Source organism: Abrus precatorius, unplaced genomic scaffold (genome assembly GCF_003935025.1).
Source record: "Abrus precatorius isolate BTA unplaced genomic scaffold, Abrus_2018 Scaffold8, whole genome shotgun sequence".
In the NCBI taxonomy this organism is placed as follows: domain Eukaryota; kingdom Viridiplantae; phylum Streptophyta; class Magnoliopsida; order Fabales; family Fabaceae; genus Abrus; species Abrus precatorius.
This window is the reverse complement of record NW_020874428.1, coordinates 20,942,856-20,962,184: the sequence shown is the minus strand read 5'-3', so window position 1 is coordinate 20,962,184 and position 19,329 is coordinate 20,942,856. Positions and strand designations below refer to the sequence as shown.

The window sequence follows — 19,329 nt, the reverse complement described above, 5'->3', positions numbered from 1 at the left end:
ATACACTTTAGGAATGATGTACCCAGTATTTAATCATAGTTTAATTTGACTTTCAAATAAATGAATAAAAAGCAAGACTTTATCAATGGTTAAAATATTAGGTGCATTTATGAACCTTTACATTTTGGTTGCATTGTATCAGCCTGCTTTTAACATGTTACGGATCTACGTTCAGCTCAAATTCCTGAGAAAGAAGCTTCATTTTGTAATTGTTGTTGATAAAATAAAAATCTAATATAAGTTTATGTTTGATTAATTGTTTATAATCAAAATTACTTTTAATCCTCAACTCGTGTTAGAATATAAATAAAAGAATAAAATGTGTTGATCAAAAGTATCATGATGAAACTTTACAGTAATTTCATTTTTTAAAAATAAAAGCTTATAAACATAGATTATTTCTGTAAAATCTCATATTTAAGGAAAATCATGTTTATAGAATTAAATTAAAAGATTATCAATTTTTAAAACTCCAATCCAAATTCACTGTTCTTAGCTATAAATATGACAATTGATATCAACCCAAAGCCACAAAACAATAGTTTTCTTCTCTTTTCAGAAACATATTTTCCAAAATATATGTATTTTCAAATGTATTATGCCCCCACCATGGACAGATTCCTTCCAATTATTCAATATGGAAAGCTACCAATATAAAGATAAGATCACGATACCTAAGCCTACATATAGGGTGAGAACATCCTTTTCTCAAATTTGGATCCTCTTAAGTGAAAAAAAGATGTATAAACTAAAAAGGTGAGAAAATATTCATCCTTCATTTCGAAGTAGTTAAGTTCGTAAGGCACTTTAATAAATTTTAGAGCTAACTATTTTCTCACTCTTCTCAATTTGTACATTTCTTCATTCAGATAATCCAAATCCCCTTTTATCGAAGTACAATTGCATTTATTTTGAAATTTTCCTAAGTTATTTTTGAAAAAGAAATATCAATAACATATTTTAAAAAAAAATTGATAAGCAAGATATTTTATGTTTACATGGTTATTTTGAAATGAACATTATTGATTATCGACATTTTTATTCTTTATTTCAATGAAGTTATGATGAAAAGTGATAATATGTTACTTCCCTTTAAGATGAAAAGAAAAATCATCTTATAATTTATTTATTAGAGCAAAATTATTTCAATCTCTCTTTTATTTTATACTTCTTACAAAAAAAATATCTTTTATTTTCAAAATCTACACAAAACTCTATTTTCAAAATACATTACACCTAATCTAATTTTAAAGTTGCATTTAATATAACTGATGGTCAACGACCAATATTATCTTGTGTGTTAAAGTAATGAAAGTATGCTTAATTTCCTGTGTTTTTTAAACATTACAAAAAATATTCTTCATATTTTATAAATGCTTTATAGTTAAACTCGTATTATAATAAAAATTTAGAGTAATAATGATTTTTATATCTTCAAAATAATTAAATTGAAATTACTTATTATCAAGGAGGGGTATTTCTTAAAAATTATTTTAGAACACCTATAAAACTATTTAAGAGAAAATATGATTTTGTAAATAGTTCTAAATTTTTATTATAACATGGATTTAATTGTAAAAATTATAAAAATTAGATATATTTTTTTACAAGTACAAAATAGGAGAATGAATATTATATTCTAAAAATATAGAGAGTTTTGCATAGTTGTTTAAACAGTTTTTCTATAGGAAGTCCAAAATAGAAGGGAGATTAAAGTAATCTACTATGATTATTATCTTTCGCTATCACTCTTTTTTATCTCGTTATTTTTTAAAAAGTTTTTTATTTGAATGTTTCATCTTAAATCTATAGCCATATCTTACTTATGTCTTTTTTCAATTTTATACATGAACAAATTCATCATTTCGTTGTTATTATTATTATTATTACGGTGAAAGAGGAAAAGAGAAAGAAAGAAAACAGAAGAAACAAAACAAATTAAGAACCCCTCAAGTACAATACACCAGTAGCGTCCGCTAGCAGAGGCAGATCCAGACCAGGTTGTGGGGAGCTGAAGGAGACAACAATTATCATCCTTAGAAACACCTAACTTTGCCAAAAAGTCAGCACAAAATTTTGCTACCCTTAGAAGATATCGATCTCTTTTATCCCTGATGTGACTGAAGCATATAAGTTGAAGATATTGAGCTCCTTCATAATAAGCAGCACAACTTGACTATAGTCAGCTTCACAGATAAGGCGTTGAATCTCAACCCATACATGTGGGATCAACACTGCCATCCACATTGAGCTAAAAAGCATTCAGGTTTGGTCTCATCCATCTCAAGGGGCAAACCTGAGGCTATATCTTGATTAAATTATTATTTAAACTTCAAAATTCAATGATTTAGTGGCTAATATTCCTCAACGCCTGAAATATATTTGGTATGAAAATTTCTCTTATAAAATACAGGTTATATAAACGCCACTCATTTAAGCATTATCATTTTAGTTAAAAGTCGCATCACTACATTATAACAATTATTAATTTTACATTAAATACCTTGTAAAATTATATAATTTAATTGGTTATTCTAAACATTAAAATTCAACATAAACAAAATCTATAACAATTTCCTTCATCTACCTACCCGCACTGTGAATTGCAGCAGTGGTTTGTATGAACTTAGGTCCAAGCCATGAGAAAGTAGTTCACTTACCTCTAGCCCTATTCTCTGTTGGTCTCACACGCCAGTCTAGTTTTAAAAGACAGCTACTGTAACTCGTGCTTCGATTCGTCCAAAAATAAAACAGCTACAACAAAATGCATAAAATTGAAACTGATATTTTCAAACAATAGTACCCTATTTTAGATTTTGAGTTGGTTATACTTTGTGGGGGGAGGAGGAGACGCTTCAATTGGAAGACAGGTTTAAAGACTTATTACGACATTGATTCCAAATAAACATTTAATTGTAATTTGTAAACAATAAACACCATGGAATTAATCACACGAGACAACAGAAAGTGCTACCCTGAGGTCATTAGACGTTCCACATGTGTACATGCGATGAGTTTCAATTTTTTGTTTAGAAACACTAGCAGCATAGTGATTACCCTTCACCCCATCATGCAGCGTAAAAATAATCTCCCTGAGGATTGGTTCATGACCATTGAGAAGATTGCCCATACTCAAAACCTTTCTCCAAGCCTGGTTTGCAGTGGGTGGAACAAACATATTTGACACAACTTCTCTCTCCTGATTCCACACTTCTCGTTTCTTGTCAAACTCCTAAAAGCATAAAGGATAGAGGAATACATGTCAGTCCATCCTAAGGAATATTGTCTGCATTATACTACCCAAAATCAATGGCATTTCATGGCATAAAGACATTTCACCTTTTTATGAGAGTCTTCTGTCAAGCGTATTCCCATTCTTGGAATATAGAAGTTGAAGAAATCGCTGAAAATTTCTCTGGCAAGTCGTGGTGCTCGTAAAAACTTGCGATGAAGAGAAGCTGCAAATGTCAGTAGTTTCTCAATGTGTTCAAAAACGACACACAGTCGTCTAAGGTCTTCAACGGTCTCACTATCAGCAGAAAAACGATTTACTGCAACAAAATGGAACTGCATAAAATATCATTCTTTTCCACAGATGAGTTAGACTAAAGAATATGGTGTAGGAAGTTAATAAGAAAGCCACATGGCAGCCAGTCAGTTTAAATTCTGATAATTCTGTTATGATTTCTGTTTTTGCGTTGTTAGTTGGTAGTTATAGTTAGTTGGTGCAATGCACCTTTATAAATCGCAAGCTCTAAACTGAGCTCAGGGTTTTGAATTTTCAATCAAAAAATTCTTGTAATCTTTCTTTCTCAATTCAATACAATTCTTTGGATTCTATTCTTCCATTGGAATCCCTAAGTTCTGTAGTTCTTTGAATAGTTCCTATTGCTAGTTCTACCTTCATTAGAATATATACCTTGCAAGGGCTTCAAAGCAGGTGCCATGGTAAGATAAAGTTGCTGCATCATAGTGTCCATCTGTTTCAGCTCTCCATAACTGGTTCGAATCAATGTGTCGGCTGCGGCTCTGAAGGTGGTACACACCATTTGCTCAAGCAACTGATGTGGTTGTAAAGTTTCCAGATAATGAAGAACCTAGAAATTTAAGGATTCAGTAAAAAGGTTTAAACATATTATCTCAATAAAAATTTTCAATTTTGTCCTTGTACGTATAATCTGTTTTTTAGTTTCATCCCCAGTGTTTTTTTTTTTCCTATTATGACACCCTGTGATTGGCATGGAAATATCATGAAGTTTTAGGACAGACAGAAAATGAGTGTAATGTATATGGACCAAAATATAGCGTTTTTGGTCCATATACATGACACTCATTTTTATTTTGGTTCCACATTTTATTACAACTCCAACAGTGTTATCAAAACAAAACAACAGAGAGAAGGACCAAATTGAAATCAATTTTAAGTATAAGCGCAATTCAAATCTTTTTTATGTAAACTGAATTGAAAGTGAGTGTCACCTAAAGGAACCCAGAATACGTTTCAACCATATAAAAGTAAAAACTTTAGTAGATAACGAGATATAAGAAAATCAAAAGGGCTAATCTCATCTCAAGCAATTCAAATATAACGCAGATTCATGTAAATTCATGTAGTCTTTGTCAACCATTCCCCCAATCCATGTTAGATGATTTCTTCTAAACCAAGAAGATACGTTCCTAAAGATGCACAGAGCATGGCCTCATAGTATTGTTATGATCCAATCCTTAAATCCATGTTAGATGAAAAAAGAAATAGCAAAACTACTTCAATGGCTGAATTGTCCAATCTGTATGAGAAACTAAAAACCAATAAGTAAAAGCCATGTCACTCAAAATTGGTATAGCATTGTAACAAAGACACAGTAGCACGTAGTAAATTGATTGTAGTATCAATTTTATATATGAACTGAGTTTTACAGTTAGAGAAATGGGAGACAAGCTCCTGACACCAAAGTGAATGGTGTAATTCTTGGAAAACAAGAACAGAAACAAAAAATACCCAATAGAGAGACTTTAGAGGGTATCTATTTTGAGGATACCTATTAAATTTCCCATCGAGGTCACAACAATATGTTTCTGAACAGCTAAAATAGGAAGCATAATGTACATTTCTATGAAATATACTTACCTTTTCTCCTTCTCTTTTTGGATTGAGAAGAGGCTTCTGTTCAGATGCAGGAAGAGAAGGTGTGCTGTTCCAAATATTTCTCCATAAGTTCCCATTCTCGGACATTCTCCTTGAAAGCCTCCCTCTTGGAGGCCAATTATCTTTTGACATCTCAGCCTCAAGGTCACCCTCTACCCAATCACCAGGTGAATGCCAGCGAATGAAATCTTCAAAAACAGCATCTGGATTTGCTACTTTAAATGCTGACATGTCTAGTATCATCAAAGCAAATTATTGGTTAGTCTTACGACATATTTTATATATATATATATTGTTACTAGAAAATTTTTCCTACAATACATATTCATAGATTCAGTCAATTTAAAATATAAAAGAGTTTGAGAGAGGAAACAGTATTAAATATTTCATTAAGATCAGAATCCACTTCTGAAACATAACTTCGCACCAAAGAAAAAGTTTTTCTGGAAATCTTTCCACACAAAAAATACATTTTGATTAAAATTTTTATTATGCAGAAGCCTCATAACTTTCATAATATTTGAAAACCAATTTGCAGTTCACCAGTTTATCTTGTAAAATTTCACATACAACAAACTTTTGAAAATAGAATGAATAATGAATCATTTGATCAACACTTATAAATATCTAGTTTTTCTTAAATGTCTGAGCTACAGTTAACACATAATACTTGCGATTCAATAATTAGATTTATGAAAATCTGATTCCATGAAGTTATTTAATGGTGAAAGGTACATCATGGACAGTTTTGGTAGTTTGTTGTGCATTTAGATTTTTTTTCACATATCATACATACAAAGATCTATTTCCATATTTGAAAAAATTTTCCCAAGGAAAAGAAATTTTTGAAATGACTAATAACAAAAATAAATTATGGAATGGGGCTAGCCCGCCCTAGTGATTTAACTCCTAGATGCAAGTGGCTTACAAGACAATAAAAGTCGTTACAACCAATTTAACTCTAGACACTAATGGATATTAATTTAGACGCCCTTATTACAATTACCTGAAGCTAATATATTCCTTTCCAGCTGAGAAGATAAATTCTGCTAATGAATAACAGGTAATAGTCAGTAACAATGTAGCGTATGAAATGGCATATGGCATAGACTTTTTGAATCCTACAGTGTGTTCCCTTCATTCTGAGATTCCAAGCAAAATATGCATGAGTTAACTAAATTCAAATTTCAAAGAAGCTTTGAAGAGTTCAAAGGAGATGGGAATTCAGTCACTTCTCCCAACATTATTTCTATAATCCATACTTCAATGTCATGAATTTGTTTTCTTAAGTCAATATCATCAAGCTGAGGTACTACCTCTACAATCAATATTTAAAAATAACATGCAAGGAAATAAAGGGAACCTGATAAAGAAATAATAGTTTTTAACAAAAATTAAATGATAGTACTTTTAACTGTACACAAGAAATTCTAGAGCTTAATCCCTTTTATTTTACTCTTTTATTACGCTGTTTTGAGATATTTGAATTGTCCAAAGAATTTATTAGTTTTCAGGTCAGATAATGACGTAATTTTCAATACAAGGTAATGAATGTATACTTTCTTCCAAAAGCTAAGAGCTATAACATCAATCATAACAATTAACAATATCAATCATCACTGGGAAGGATGGTTAATTAAGAAACATGCAAGCAGGCATACGAAAAGTCTACAATTGGTGGAAGAAAAAGGATCAAAGGGAATATAACGACACAATTCACTTTTATAGTAATTATTGTTGTCATTATAGCATTATCTATGATGAGGGCAAAGCATTGGCACAATGGTGAGGTAGTAACCTGATGAGTCATTAACTCATCTAGAAAATTAAAGATTTTTTGTATATTTTATTGAATTTAAATTATAAGTTAATGCAATTAATTGAAAAATTTAATGGAATGTTATAATTGCTGGCAAATTGATAGATCATTCATATTTTGATTGCTAGTATTTGAATTTTGAAGGGTTTTGAAAAAAATTAGCAATTGAACTAAAGAGCAGAAGTTGAATGCTGCAGGATACAATTGTGGGGACACGAACTTTTGATTGTGGGACACGATACTGACAGAGTATAAAAAAGTAAAATTATTTGAAAAAGACAGCATCTCTTATTTTTCATTTTTATTACGTTTTTAGGACACAAGAATTTAAGTTTTGGTACAGTTCTTTGTGAGAATGTCAGCTAAGGCATTTCCTTCTTTCTTGATATAGGATTCTTATGGAAACTTAGATTTCATTCTTTTTTCTCTAGTTTTTGTAATGGAACAGTAATTTCTCTCATTTTATCTATTTGCTGTAAGCTCTTTTGTAAACATGAATTTTGTTTCTACAATATATTTCAGTTTCAAATCATTTACTTTCATTATGTCTAGCTAAATATTTTGGAGTTAAGTGAGGATGAACTCATGTCTTTATCCTTTGCAATGAACTAAGCATTGGATATAACTCAAGATACAAGCTTTAATCTAACATCTTGATTCTGAATTTAATGCTTTTTTATTCTACATGAATGGGGATGATGAAAAGAAGTTTATTGCTGAAAAGTAGCAAACTTTCTTGGAACGAGATCAATTTACTCATTATAAATTATCTAAGAATAAAAATTTATGATAATATAATCAATAGATTTAAACCTTAATGCTGAATGTTTTTAGTTTTATCTAAGGAATTAGTACACTAAATTTATTTTAAAACCAATTAACTAAGGAATTGTGATTGAGTATTTTAGTTATCATTAGATGAAGCTGTGTTTTGAATTATAAATATATTTGTATGCAAAAAGAAAGGGATAAGGAATTCCGAACTCAACCTGTTTTTTAATTATTTTTAGACCCACTTCAAGTAATTAAGACATTTACATTCAACAATTATTTTGATTTTTATTCCCATTTTTAGTTTTTTAGTTTCTTCTCATTTATAAAATTCAATTCCAGCACTTTTAATTCTGTTTTTACAATTCTGCACTAGTTAATTTTTGTTCTGTTCATACTTTGTTTTTAGTGACCCAACTAGTGTTATTCTTGTAAGTTGGTACTTAGCATTAATCTTTATGGACGATAATCTAATTTTTTACTTCAACAATTTGGTGCACTTGCCAAAATGTTATCACAACCTTTTGACTAGAACTTTTCAGTTCAAATCTTAGAAATAACCTCTACTTGCAGGAGTAGAGTTGTAAACACCTACCCTCCCTAAACCTAGGTGAGAGCCTTGTGCAGTAGTCTCCCTTTCTCTTTATTTCTTTATCTACTGTGAAATATTAACTTGTGCTTGTGTCAGGCAGACTACTGGTGCCTGTCAAACTATTATCCCCTAGCAACCATGAGGCTAATGCATCATAATGACAGATAATTCTTCTCTCAAACACCAAAATACTTTGTGTTTACAGACTGGTTCAAATTGACAACTTAGCAACTACATTCCCAAACCTATTAACCAGTCAAATTATTACTTTTAACCTCATTTCACTTTTGGATGTATCTTTTTCAGTCATTGCCTCCCTTTTTAAATGTATGATAGGTCAATATGGTCAAAGCTTTTATAGTCAATTATTATTATTAGCATTGAATAACAGTTTAAGCTTACAAATGAGTTGCTAGAGGCTTCTGCCTGAAGGCACTCCTCATGCATGTCTTCTGTCATAAGTGGTGCTTCCTGTGGGATAGCAAACAAGATCGAAAATAACATATTAAAAATTTGTGAAGCATCACAACATAATGACAGAGTCAATGGTGCATGGATGTTACAGAAACCTGGGTGTATGGGGCATGCATGCTTTGATTTGACTTTAGAAGCGTCATGCGATCAACAAAACCAGCTGAACCTCTCCTAGAACTGTCTGAAAGTTTTTTATCATTAAAAAGGTCAGCATCTTCAGGCTTTCCACTAACTGCAGGTACTGTTCGAACAAAATAATGTATATCACCAGCGGTTGGAAAGCTGCAGCAAGAACAAAAATGTTATACACCATATGCCCTAGAAAATACTTTAATTATTTGCAAGAATACATAAGTAAAAATTTTAACTTTATTAGTCTGAAAACATTTAACATGCATAAGTTACATCGATATGGCCAAGGATAGTAGAACTAGTATACGTATTCTCCTACACAAACATTAGAAAAGAAAAAAGGTAAACTCACCATCAGCAGTGTAAAACTCTCCAATTTCTTCATATACTAGCTCATAAGGTAACATGTACTAAATGTACCATCATTACATGGAATAGTCCTGAATTGATCTTTGACAAAATGAAAAACTTAAAATCTATGAAAATTAAAAATATGCCCGAAAGCATCTTAAGATGGACAAAAATCCTAACAATCAATGTAGCTACATTTTAGCAGCTATCACCCAAGATTTGGATATAAGTAACCAAGCAGGTTCTCACTTGCTAAGTTCACCTGTCAGTTTTCCCAGAAATATCCCCACCATGTATCTGCATATTGAATAAGCCATCCCCAATTACACTATCCTCCTGCAATTACAATCAATGTCTACTTATGTTCATACTGCAAAATAATTTTTTAAAAATAAGTTACTACAGTAACACTATTCAATCTGACAGCTACAAACAAGAGGAAAGCAAAGTTTGTGACCTCAGTCATAGAGTCGATTTGATCTTCACTTCCAATACAATCTTGATAATCTTCATTCATTTCACACTTCTTCTCAATGCATACTGCAAGCTGAATAGCAAAGCAGAAAATAGAATCCCTATTATAGACCTATCACCATGTCTTCTATATTATATAAACACCAAAACATTTAAGCTCACTTAACATTTCTATTTTTAAATCAGGGGGCAAAATAGGACTTCAATTTGGCCACATCCCCAGGATGGAAGTATGAAGCAGGGAAGTTAAGCATCAAAACTAGCTTTTGTTAAATTTCATCTTAAAACCAATTGGCATTAATAGAAGTTCCTCAATAATAACAAGTATATAAACCAAACCCAGTAATTGAGATAGGCAACGTGCGACTTTCAACACACACACACACACTCTATAGATGCCTGTTGAACCAAGCAATACACACCAAAAACTATGTAAATAGTCGAGACCCCTTCCACAAACCACAGAAGCAACGGAAATAAGCTATAGGATCTAACACCATGATAGATTCATCTTAATAATGAATGGCAATAAGTGAAGTTGTTCAATAGGTATATAAACCACACCCCAATATCTCAGGTAGGTGATGTGAAACTTCCCAACATCTTTAAGCTTTAAATAAAAACTTTGCAATGACTAAATTTTTCTCTACTATATACGTCATAATTAATTATGACAAAGGAACAGCTAACAAGTTGATTAAAAAAAAAGGGAAGTCCACATTCACAATGTGACAAAATATATAATCTTTCATGATAAAGAAAATGCACTACAAATAAAGAAAACAAGTCAATAACTAACAATTAACATTTAAAGTTTCATGTTAAAAATATATAACACGGATATGTAGAATATAATTCATAAAAGATCCTTTAAACATTATTAAACAAAAATTACCATCTGAAGTTTCTGGTTGATCAAACAAGTGGAAAGATCAATTGAACCATTTGTTGGTATCCGAGGGATTAGCTGTGACTCTTCCCAATACCACCTAACCTCTCGAACAAACTCTATCCATAGGTAAGCAATAGCTGACATACAAACCAAAATGAAATCATGCAAATGAAAATATACCATACATGCAAGATGTCTCTAATGGACACCAACTGGTGTGAGAATAAAGACTAAATTGTATTAAATTGAACTGATACAGAATTACAATTTAAATAGGAAATTGAGCAAAACGGATTGAGTAAAAAGGCTTCCTCCCAAGATGTTCGAGAGCCTGGTCTCTCCCTTCCCGAAACCACTCAAAAACTGCCTGCCTTCCTTCTACCTCTTCTCCTATTTTTATTCTGCTTGTAACTTCCTGATTGCCCCCACTAATATCGCTCAGTGCCTAATTAAAATAACAACTGCTAAAATAATAAATAACTGCTAAGACAATTCAATCCTATTTAAAAACCTAAGTCTTGGCTCTCTTCTTATAATATTTACTTATAAGGGGCCTAACAGTCTCAAAAAATCTATTTCATCTAGGGGATCAACATAGCTAATCAGCAAGGTTATGCAGCAATAACCCCCCCCCCCCCAAAATCAGTACATACCTTGTATGTTGCAGTCACCAAACCAAAGAGAATGTAAACAAAATTGTGCAAAAAGAGATTCAAGAGGTGCGCCTTTAATAGCTTGAGAAGTCTTATATCCACCATAAGCAAAATCTGTGAGCTGTACTCCTGTAGAAATTATTTAAACAATTGTAACAAAATAATGTAATGAAATCTACTTTGAATTTTAACATGCAAATATCCCTGCATGACTTGTTAGGCATCCCAAGGATAGTTGGAATATGCAGTGATTAGCAACAAATTCAAATACAGACAATAAGTTTTATGTGGTAAAAAAAAGAAAACTAGTAAAGAGAGGAAAGGCCTAATAAAGTGTTCAACAAAAAAGAAATTGAAGTTTAATTATGATTTGAAAGTGAGACAAGGCAAGGATTCTTTTCAAGAACTTGAAATATAACTCATGATTGTTTTGCATTACTTGATAATGTATTTATATAATACTTTAGTATATGTCTATGTGGCAATAACTTGGACAGAGCAAACCAAATAGAAAACTATCTAAACCCTATGTATACTAACTGTAATCCTAACTAACTAGGGAAACAAATCACGACAGGATAAGGAAATGTGGTAACCAATTGTAAGTATAATCTATGATATGATATTTTCATATTATTTTAACAAAACGTATGTCCTATGCAACAGAAAAGTTAGTAAAGTGGCATTGAAACAAGAACAGCCAATAAAGTTACTAAAGTACCCATTCATACATGAATTTTTGGTAAACCTTCCCTAAATTATTCAACACATCTTTTTATTTCCAAGAAAGCACTCTTACCTTATTAATGATAACACTAGACAAGTCAACTGCAATAAACTCTAGTAAATAAGATTTTAGTAAATATTCAGCCCCCTATTGTTCAAGTCAAATAAGACAATCAGCCTTAATAACTATAGTAATCAGAGAAAACTACACTTTGTCGACTCTCCAAGTATAACTTGTGCTTGAATCTGATTAAAAAAAAAAAATCAAATGGATGCCAGTTCTACTCTGCTCTGAAGGTAATGGTACTTTGCCCTGTTGGCAGATTTGTTTACCATCAATTGGATACAGATGCAAATTTTATAAACTACCAACAATGCAAGGTAGCAGTGTCAAGGGTGTGCTGAGGGTTGGAGGGCATTCACATAAAACGGAAGACAAAATATAGAGGAAGGGAGCAGAGCATAAGTGCCTTCTTGAAACAGTTCTTTCAGCACTCGGTCTCTAACATTTGATGGAGGCATAACAATTGAAGATTTCAAATTCTCAGAACTTGAGTTTTCATCTGCTGCAAACCAGAAGAAGGAAAATGTTGAACCATTAAACCAAATTTTAATAGCATTATTGAAGTCTTTAGGAATAGTCAAATATACCATTAAATCACCAAAACCATTCAAACCTGAAACAAAATCTTCCATAAATTGGGCTTCAAGTGACATTTTCAATGCATCAACTACAAGATGCAACCGGGATGCAAATCCAACTTGATTCCCTTTGAAACTTTCAAATCTATATGAATGAACAAAATATAACAATTAATAAAAAATTAACATTCAAAACCTATTTAGATCCCATCTGTTTCGGCTTTTCTTTCGTGAATTGTGAAAAATCACTTTTATTTTGAAAAAAGGAAATACCTCAAAAAAATGGTGTTTAAACAGAATCTGAAAATAAATTTGGGGTTGTTTGATTTCATAAAGTTATTTTTATTTTCATTTCTTACTTTCACTCTTAATTACAAAACTGTCACTTTATTTTCATTTTGTTTCTTATTTTTAAAAATTGGTATAGGAAAAACCAACATTCACTTTTTTTCTGTTTTCACTATTTGCTATACAAATTTTTAAAAAAAGGAAACAAAATAAAAACAAGGTGTTTTTTTGTAATTAAAAATGAAAACAGAAAATGTTTTCTGAAACTAAATAGTACCTTACATTTCTAATTATTTTGAGAAGCTTCTAAAAAAACAAAAGTAATAATTAACTAATTATAGCTACCTTTTAAATAAAAAATGCTTTTAAAATTGTAACCAAACAAAAAATTGCTTTTATTATATAGATCTCTAAAAAAATCACTTATGATTTATTTATACATTCTTAAACCATTTTTTTAAAGCTCAAAAAATGGGCCCTTAAAAGCACAAAAATCTGAACAATTTTCAATCATGAATTTTATTACTAATTGCATGAAAAATTAATAAATTATATCTATGCATTGCCACTACCATAAAATTCTGGATGTTTTGCTAAATACAATTCTGCAAGGAATGATAGGAAATGCTCTTATAAAAGAAAAACAAGATCCAAGGATGGAGACTACTGAGTTGTATTTATAAATCTAATCTAATAAAAAAAACATTCATAGAACTATAACCAACCTATCCTTTACAATTTTTATAAGTGGGTGAAGATTCTGTTTGATATGGAGGAAAATGAAAATTATGAGTAGTTGTATATGTAATTTAAACCAAGTTTGAAGTTGGTCAATGAAATGAAGGTGAGGCACAAACAGAATAGAGTGTATACTTGCAATTCCCCTGATATTTTTAGAACTGGATCAAATTAGGTGAACTAGGATGGAAAGAATGAGCATTCTACTGATTGTGCTCCCTGCCACAATCTGGGAGATTATAGGTCTGAGACAGAAGATAGAATAACTATACAGAATGAGAAAAATTCATTCCAAGAAATTTGAAAGTCTTGACTCTCCAATTTCTCTCTACAATTCTCAACAACTTAATTATCTCCTCTCTCTTTCTCCTATTTTATTAAAACCTCTCAACTAACAGACAGAATCCAGTCTTTCAACTGTCAACATAATTAATTATCTCCTCTTACTCCCTCTGCTCCCTTTTATTCTTATGTACACCTTCTTAATTTAGGTTTTCTATCATATTATTATTTAGTATATACTTAGCAAGGCAGCAATTTTAGTATCATAAGCAGCTAATAGAACCGATTCAGATTCTAAAGAAACAAATGAACTTTTTGTTGATAAACCCAAAATCCTAATTGCTGTACCAATGTGGTAGCAGTTTTACTTTTAGCTAGGGTAGAAGATACAAAATGAGTTGTTTTCTTCGATATTCACGAGACCAGCACTCTCCCCACTCTTTAAAAGTCCAATCCTTTTTTCACGACATAATATCATCTCCCTTCTTATCTATGGGCAACATGCCCTGCTCAAACTATTTCAGCCCAGTAACCTAACTAGTTAACTCAAATATAATTAACTAACTAATGGGTCTATCTAACAGTAGCAACCATAGTGACCACTCATCATGATAATTTTGGTTATCCATATTCCAATAAAAAAATTCTTACAGATTTGGAGCACAACTCGGAGAGATCAACCACTTCTCAGCTTCATAAGGTGAAGCATTTTCTAGTTCAGCCATTTCCATAGAATTTTCAACAATCTTCTCTGACCATATTGCAATCAGTTCAAAACCTACATGCAGCCTATCAATAGATTATACAAAAGTGACATTTGCATTTTGCAATAGAGAACATCATGGAAAAAATGAAGCTTGGAGAGTTTTTACAATTAAAATACCAAAATCAAATTTCAACGTGCAAATTTCAAAGAGACAAATTTAAACAAAAGATATTGGAGTGAGAGATAGACATGCAGAGAGAAAAAAGTAGATATAAATAAGTGCTTTAAATTGATACAGGTACAATGGAAATGGCAAGAAGAATCACAAGAAACTTATATCAGTGGTGATATTTTCATGTAACCTATGCAAAAGTACATTTTCAGGAAGGCTATTCTACTAGAAATAGCTAAAAGCACTTAATGTATTTGAAATTCTTTTATCATGCATGCAAATAACCATCCACCCAAAATTTGCTATAGCTGTCATTTACAAATTATAACCTCTTGAATTTGAACTTGACCTAACTAAAATCCAAAATTTAGCTCATAAGGTGAGAATTACATAAACCTTTATAAACTCTATTTTAGTCATATTTATAGTCAATATGAACCTGTATAAACTCTACGTTAGCTATATTAATAATTGATATTGAATCTAAACGCACACCTCTCATGCCAAAGGTTGGACATTAAGAGCGTAGAGATTATAAGCTAATTTAAAAAAAATGCATTGAAAAAGCCATGAGACCAGCTAGACAATACTAGGAAAGATGAGGGACCATGACCAAGTAGGTTGCACAAGAAAATCTATGGGTTATTACAATGAAAAAATTCACAATGTCAATTTTCTTTTTAACAATAGAAAGTGACCCAATATCAAATCTAAAGATAGACTCAATACCATTTGGAATTTAAGCTTATATCAAACTTAATCTCAAAAGCTATTTTGTAAAATGAGAATTGTCTAAGCTTTAGTCATATCTGTAGTCAATGCGAGATCTCAACATAACCTACCACACTTGAGCTACTACAACTACCAGTGTATCCATCTATCTTGTCTCCAACAAAAACATCCATGCAATCACCTAAAACTATTTCTACAAAACAAGTTCTTAATTCCTCAGATTTACCTTTAACAGGATCTTTTGCGGAATACCATTCACTCCAAGGACAATCATTATCCCACCATGTCTCATTGGAGGTTTCATCGGTAAGGTTTTCTCCAGATTTTGAATTTTGAGCATCAATGCCTTTGATATTGTCGTCATCATAAGGAAGTGTTCTGTATGTTAGCTTCATTGCAAGTTGGACTTCAAAAAAATGATTAGGAAGATCCAATGCAGAGTAGGCCTTCAGTATCAAATGGAAATTAATTACTTAAGGGGAAAGATTAGGGAGATTGTTCATTAGAAGTCAGTTCAGCATAGAACTTCTGACTTTAACATACATTACAGGGAGACAGTGGTTGAGTGTTCAAAGAGTCCATTCAACATATTGGGCAAAATAAGCCAGAAAATAGATGGGAAAGAGGGAATGTATCAAACAAATAACTTCCTTACAAACCTTACAACAGATTGCCAACTCTTTTGTGCAAATATTGATGTCAAATAAAACATTAACTTGTAAAAAGTTGTAGCATTACCACCTATACATGTCAACTCTTGGATAATAAATATTTTTTTCACTTATTTATAAATCTCATATTTTATCTCAAGATACCCACCCCCTTGCATAAGCCACCTTTGGGAAAGGGAGTTCGATTAACTGGTAACCCACTTGTTTCAGAATGGTAGTTACAGCAGCATCAATTTCAGCGTGTGAATTATAGAAGAACAATGTCACAGAGGGTATATCTGATTAAAAATTTATTGCATCATCATAAAATTAAGCAAAAATTAAATAAATATTTAATTAAAAAACTTGGGCCAGGAACTCACAAACTTAGATACAAACAATTCATACAGGCCCTCCAAATGCATGAGTTTTATTGGAACCTGGCTACCAATCCGATCTGCTTCAAACCTTCTAGTAAATACAGTACCCATGTTCTGGATTCCAATAAATGCTTTCCGTGAAGGATCATGAATTGGAACAAATGCTGGCCATAAACTACATAATTAACATTATTAGAAACTGCATTTGTGCTTTCACTACCCAGTTTTTAATAAACTAGACATTTCAATGACTTTTATTTTAAACATTAGGAAACCATTACAGATTTTATCCACTAAAATAGTAACTTCTTCAATCAAAATAAAAGACATATTAAAAAACCCAAATATTATAACAAGTAGCATTTAATAATCAATTGGAATCAGACATAAAACGCAATATAAATGTGCCCCAGCACTTAAGTTATTGTAAATTTTCTGAATACACTAAACATTAAAGAACAAGGAACAATACTTACCTTGAACAATTTGACAAAGCAATTGCAACAGCACTCAGCAGCTTGCTTGCCTCTGGTGCATCAAGAACCACACTGCTCATACTTTGTGGAGCAATCACCTAGTGACATGCAAGACAAGAAGTGTCTGTTTCCTCAGTGAAAGCATTAAATTTCCAATAAAAGGTTAGATAAAAAGTTAAAACATACCAAAAATTCCTTTACACCAAAACATAACTGCAGATCATGAAATGCAAAATTCCACTCTGCAGGTTTGCCTGTGTCACCAAAGGCCAAGATAGATTAAACAGTAAGTTCATGTGCCCCAACCACAATCTACTAAACATTTAGGGCATCCCAGTGCACAAGGTCCCACCTAGTGGGGTCTGTGGAGGGTAGATCAGATGATGTGCGCAGCCTTACTCCTGCAAGCGGAGAGGCTCTTTCCATGATTTAAAACCATAACCTCTAGGATAAAAGCAGCAACCTCACTTTTAACCTTTGTACTAAGGGTCACCCTCTATTCAACTCATTAAACATTTACAACCAAAAAAATTCCAAATTACCATTATTGTTGGTCTCAAAATAGTACTCCATGCAGTAACTTTTCATGGCATACTTCATTTCAGATTGCACCTTGTATGAACTTTTGGAATACCCCAAGAGAACTGCCCCCTTTTTCTAGAACCAAAGAAAAGAATTATATTCAGGTAAAAGGAAAAAATTTTAAAATGTAAATTTGAAGATAACATCTCACTCTTTACACTAACACTGTACATTAATAGCAAACGTATTTGAAGAAAGAACTTTTTTATCTGCACATCAATATTGTCACACCATGCTGAAACTTTTCTTTATCCAGAAAGTAACGATAGAGAGAATATGTTTATCATCCAAAAAGGAAATGGAGAAAGAATAGTGCAGCAAAAAGGGGACATAAAAAACATTATTTGTTGCATAAATCATACATAAAAACTTGAAGTTTAGGAGCAGCACAACACTGAATTTAATAAAAGTAACTAAAGCATGTACAATTGTAAAGTAAAATTTGACACCAGCAGCATTTGTCCCACATCCACTCACGTTCCATGAAAAGGATCTAGTGTAAAAGAATACAGGAACCTAAGTACTATAAAATAATTCCCTTGCCTTCAACTGTTAATTACAAACACATCACCGAAGCAGATAATGCACCGAATATTTAAACAAGAAATCATCTTGCGCTAAAAGTGTAGATAATTCATAAGTTATCTAAATCCAGTGTTAGATTAGAGTACAAAAACATGACCTGACTAAGCGCTTTCTGTAATAATATAAAATTCAAAGGGTTCCCAAAGTACAAAATTTACACATCAATAAGCATAAAGCAACTCTTCTATCTAAGAATAAAGACTGAGCATAGGATACTTTTGCTTCCCATTTATAAAGATGAACCATGAAAATTTCAGTTAAGAGCCAGCGACAACCATCTTCAATTGCTGCCATATCTAACTAAAGCTAGTGAATATAATTGAAAGAGGCTGAAAACCCATTTCGAGAACTAAACCAATAATAGCAGAGAACTGAATAAAAGTAAATAATATTCATACTAAGAGCTAGTAAACTCCATTTACCATAAGTGAGTTCCTCACTAACAAAATCAACCAAAATAATAATAATAATAATGGTTAAATTTAAGTGTTGAAACTAAGGAAGCTTACCAATAAATTCTTTGGGCCTTCAGCCATCCAAATCCGACAAACTGCCTCGATTTCAGAAATAAACCTACTTAGGAAAAAATACATTAATATAACGGTAACATCATAACACGGTTCCACTCACAATTTACACGATATGCATAAGGAATTTAAATAAGGAGAACCCGAACCTTTCCCATGAAGAAGCAATAGTGAAATCATCAAAATGCTGAAGCTGCACCAACATTGAAGGAGAGCGAGTAAATTGGCATTGACTCAATTCTATAATCGCACTAAAACAAACTCAAGAGAAATAATCAATTAAGCAGTGAAAGAGATAGGAGAAGTGTAGCACTTCTTCTTCTTCTTCTTCTTCTGTGACATCGTCGTGGGTATCAGGTTCAAACTTGCAGGAGGTGGAGGACGCCATCAAAGATACGAGAAGGATCACGGAATGCGTATCATAAACACCATATCAGCAAGACGAAAGAATGTCAATAACTAAGGGAAAATTCCATCTTCCAAATGCCTTGTTCTGCTTTTGCTACTCCTTGCTCTCAGCACTGTAACCGAGTTAAACT

General features: G+C 31.9%; 1 protein-coding gene across 9 annotated transcripts; it reads right to left on the bottom strand.

The window, feature by feature from the left end:
• Positions 1-2,770: 2,770 nt before the first annotated feature.
• On the bottom strand, positions 2,771-19,329 carry LOC113845801 (rab3 GTPase-activating protein catalytic subunit-like). Of its 9 annotated transcripts, none has more exons than XM_027473373.1 (22): positions 19,104-19,329; positions 18,940-18,983; positions 18,773-18,836; positions 17,639-17,753; positions 17,283-17,350; positions 17,097-17,194; positions 16,624-16,795; positions 15,817-16,036; positions 14,632-14,758; positions 12,708-12,817; positions 12,501-12,596; positions 11,305-11,433; positions 10,655-10,788; positions 9,743-9,832; positions 9,548-9,621; positions 8,898-9,084; positions 8,731-8,799; positions 6,153-6,192; positions 5,129-5,379; positions 3,920-4,097; positions 3,340-3,551; positions 2,771-3,232 (listed from the first exon to the last, which is right to left on the bottom strand). In XM_027473373.1, the coding sequence occupies exons 1-22, from the start codon at positions 19,176-19,178 to the stop codon at positions 2,945-2,947; spliced, it is 2,841 nt and encodes a 946-aa protein (XP_027329174.1). In that variant the 5' UTR covers positions 19,179-19,329; the 3' UTR covers positions 2,771-2,944. The 9 variants fall into 9 exon arrangements, with proteins under 9 accessions (XP_027329174.1, XP_027329175.1, XP_027329176.1 ...); XM_027473374.1 differs by having other exon boundaries at positions 2,842-3,232; positions 19,110-19,283; XM_027473375.1 differs by having other exon boundaries at positions 2,842-3,229; positions 19,110-19,283.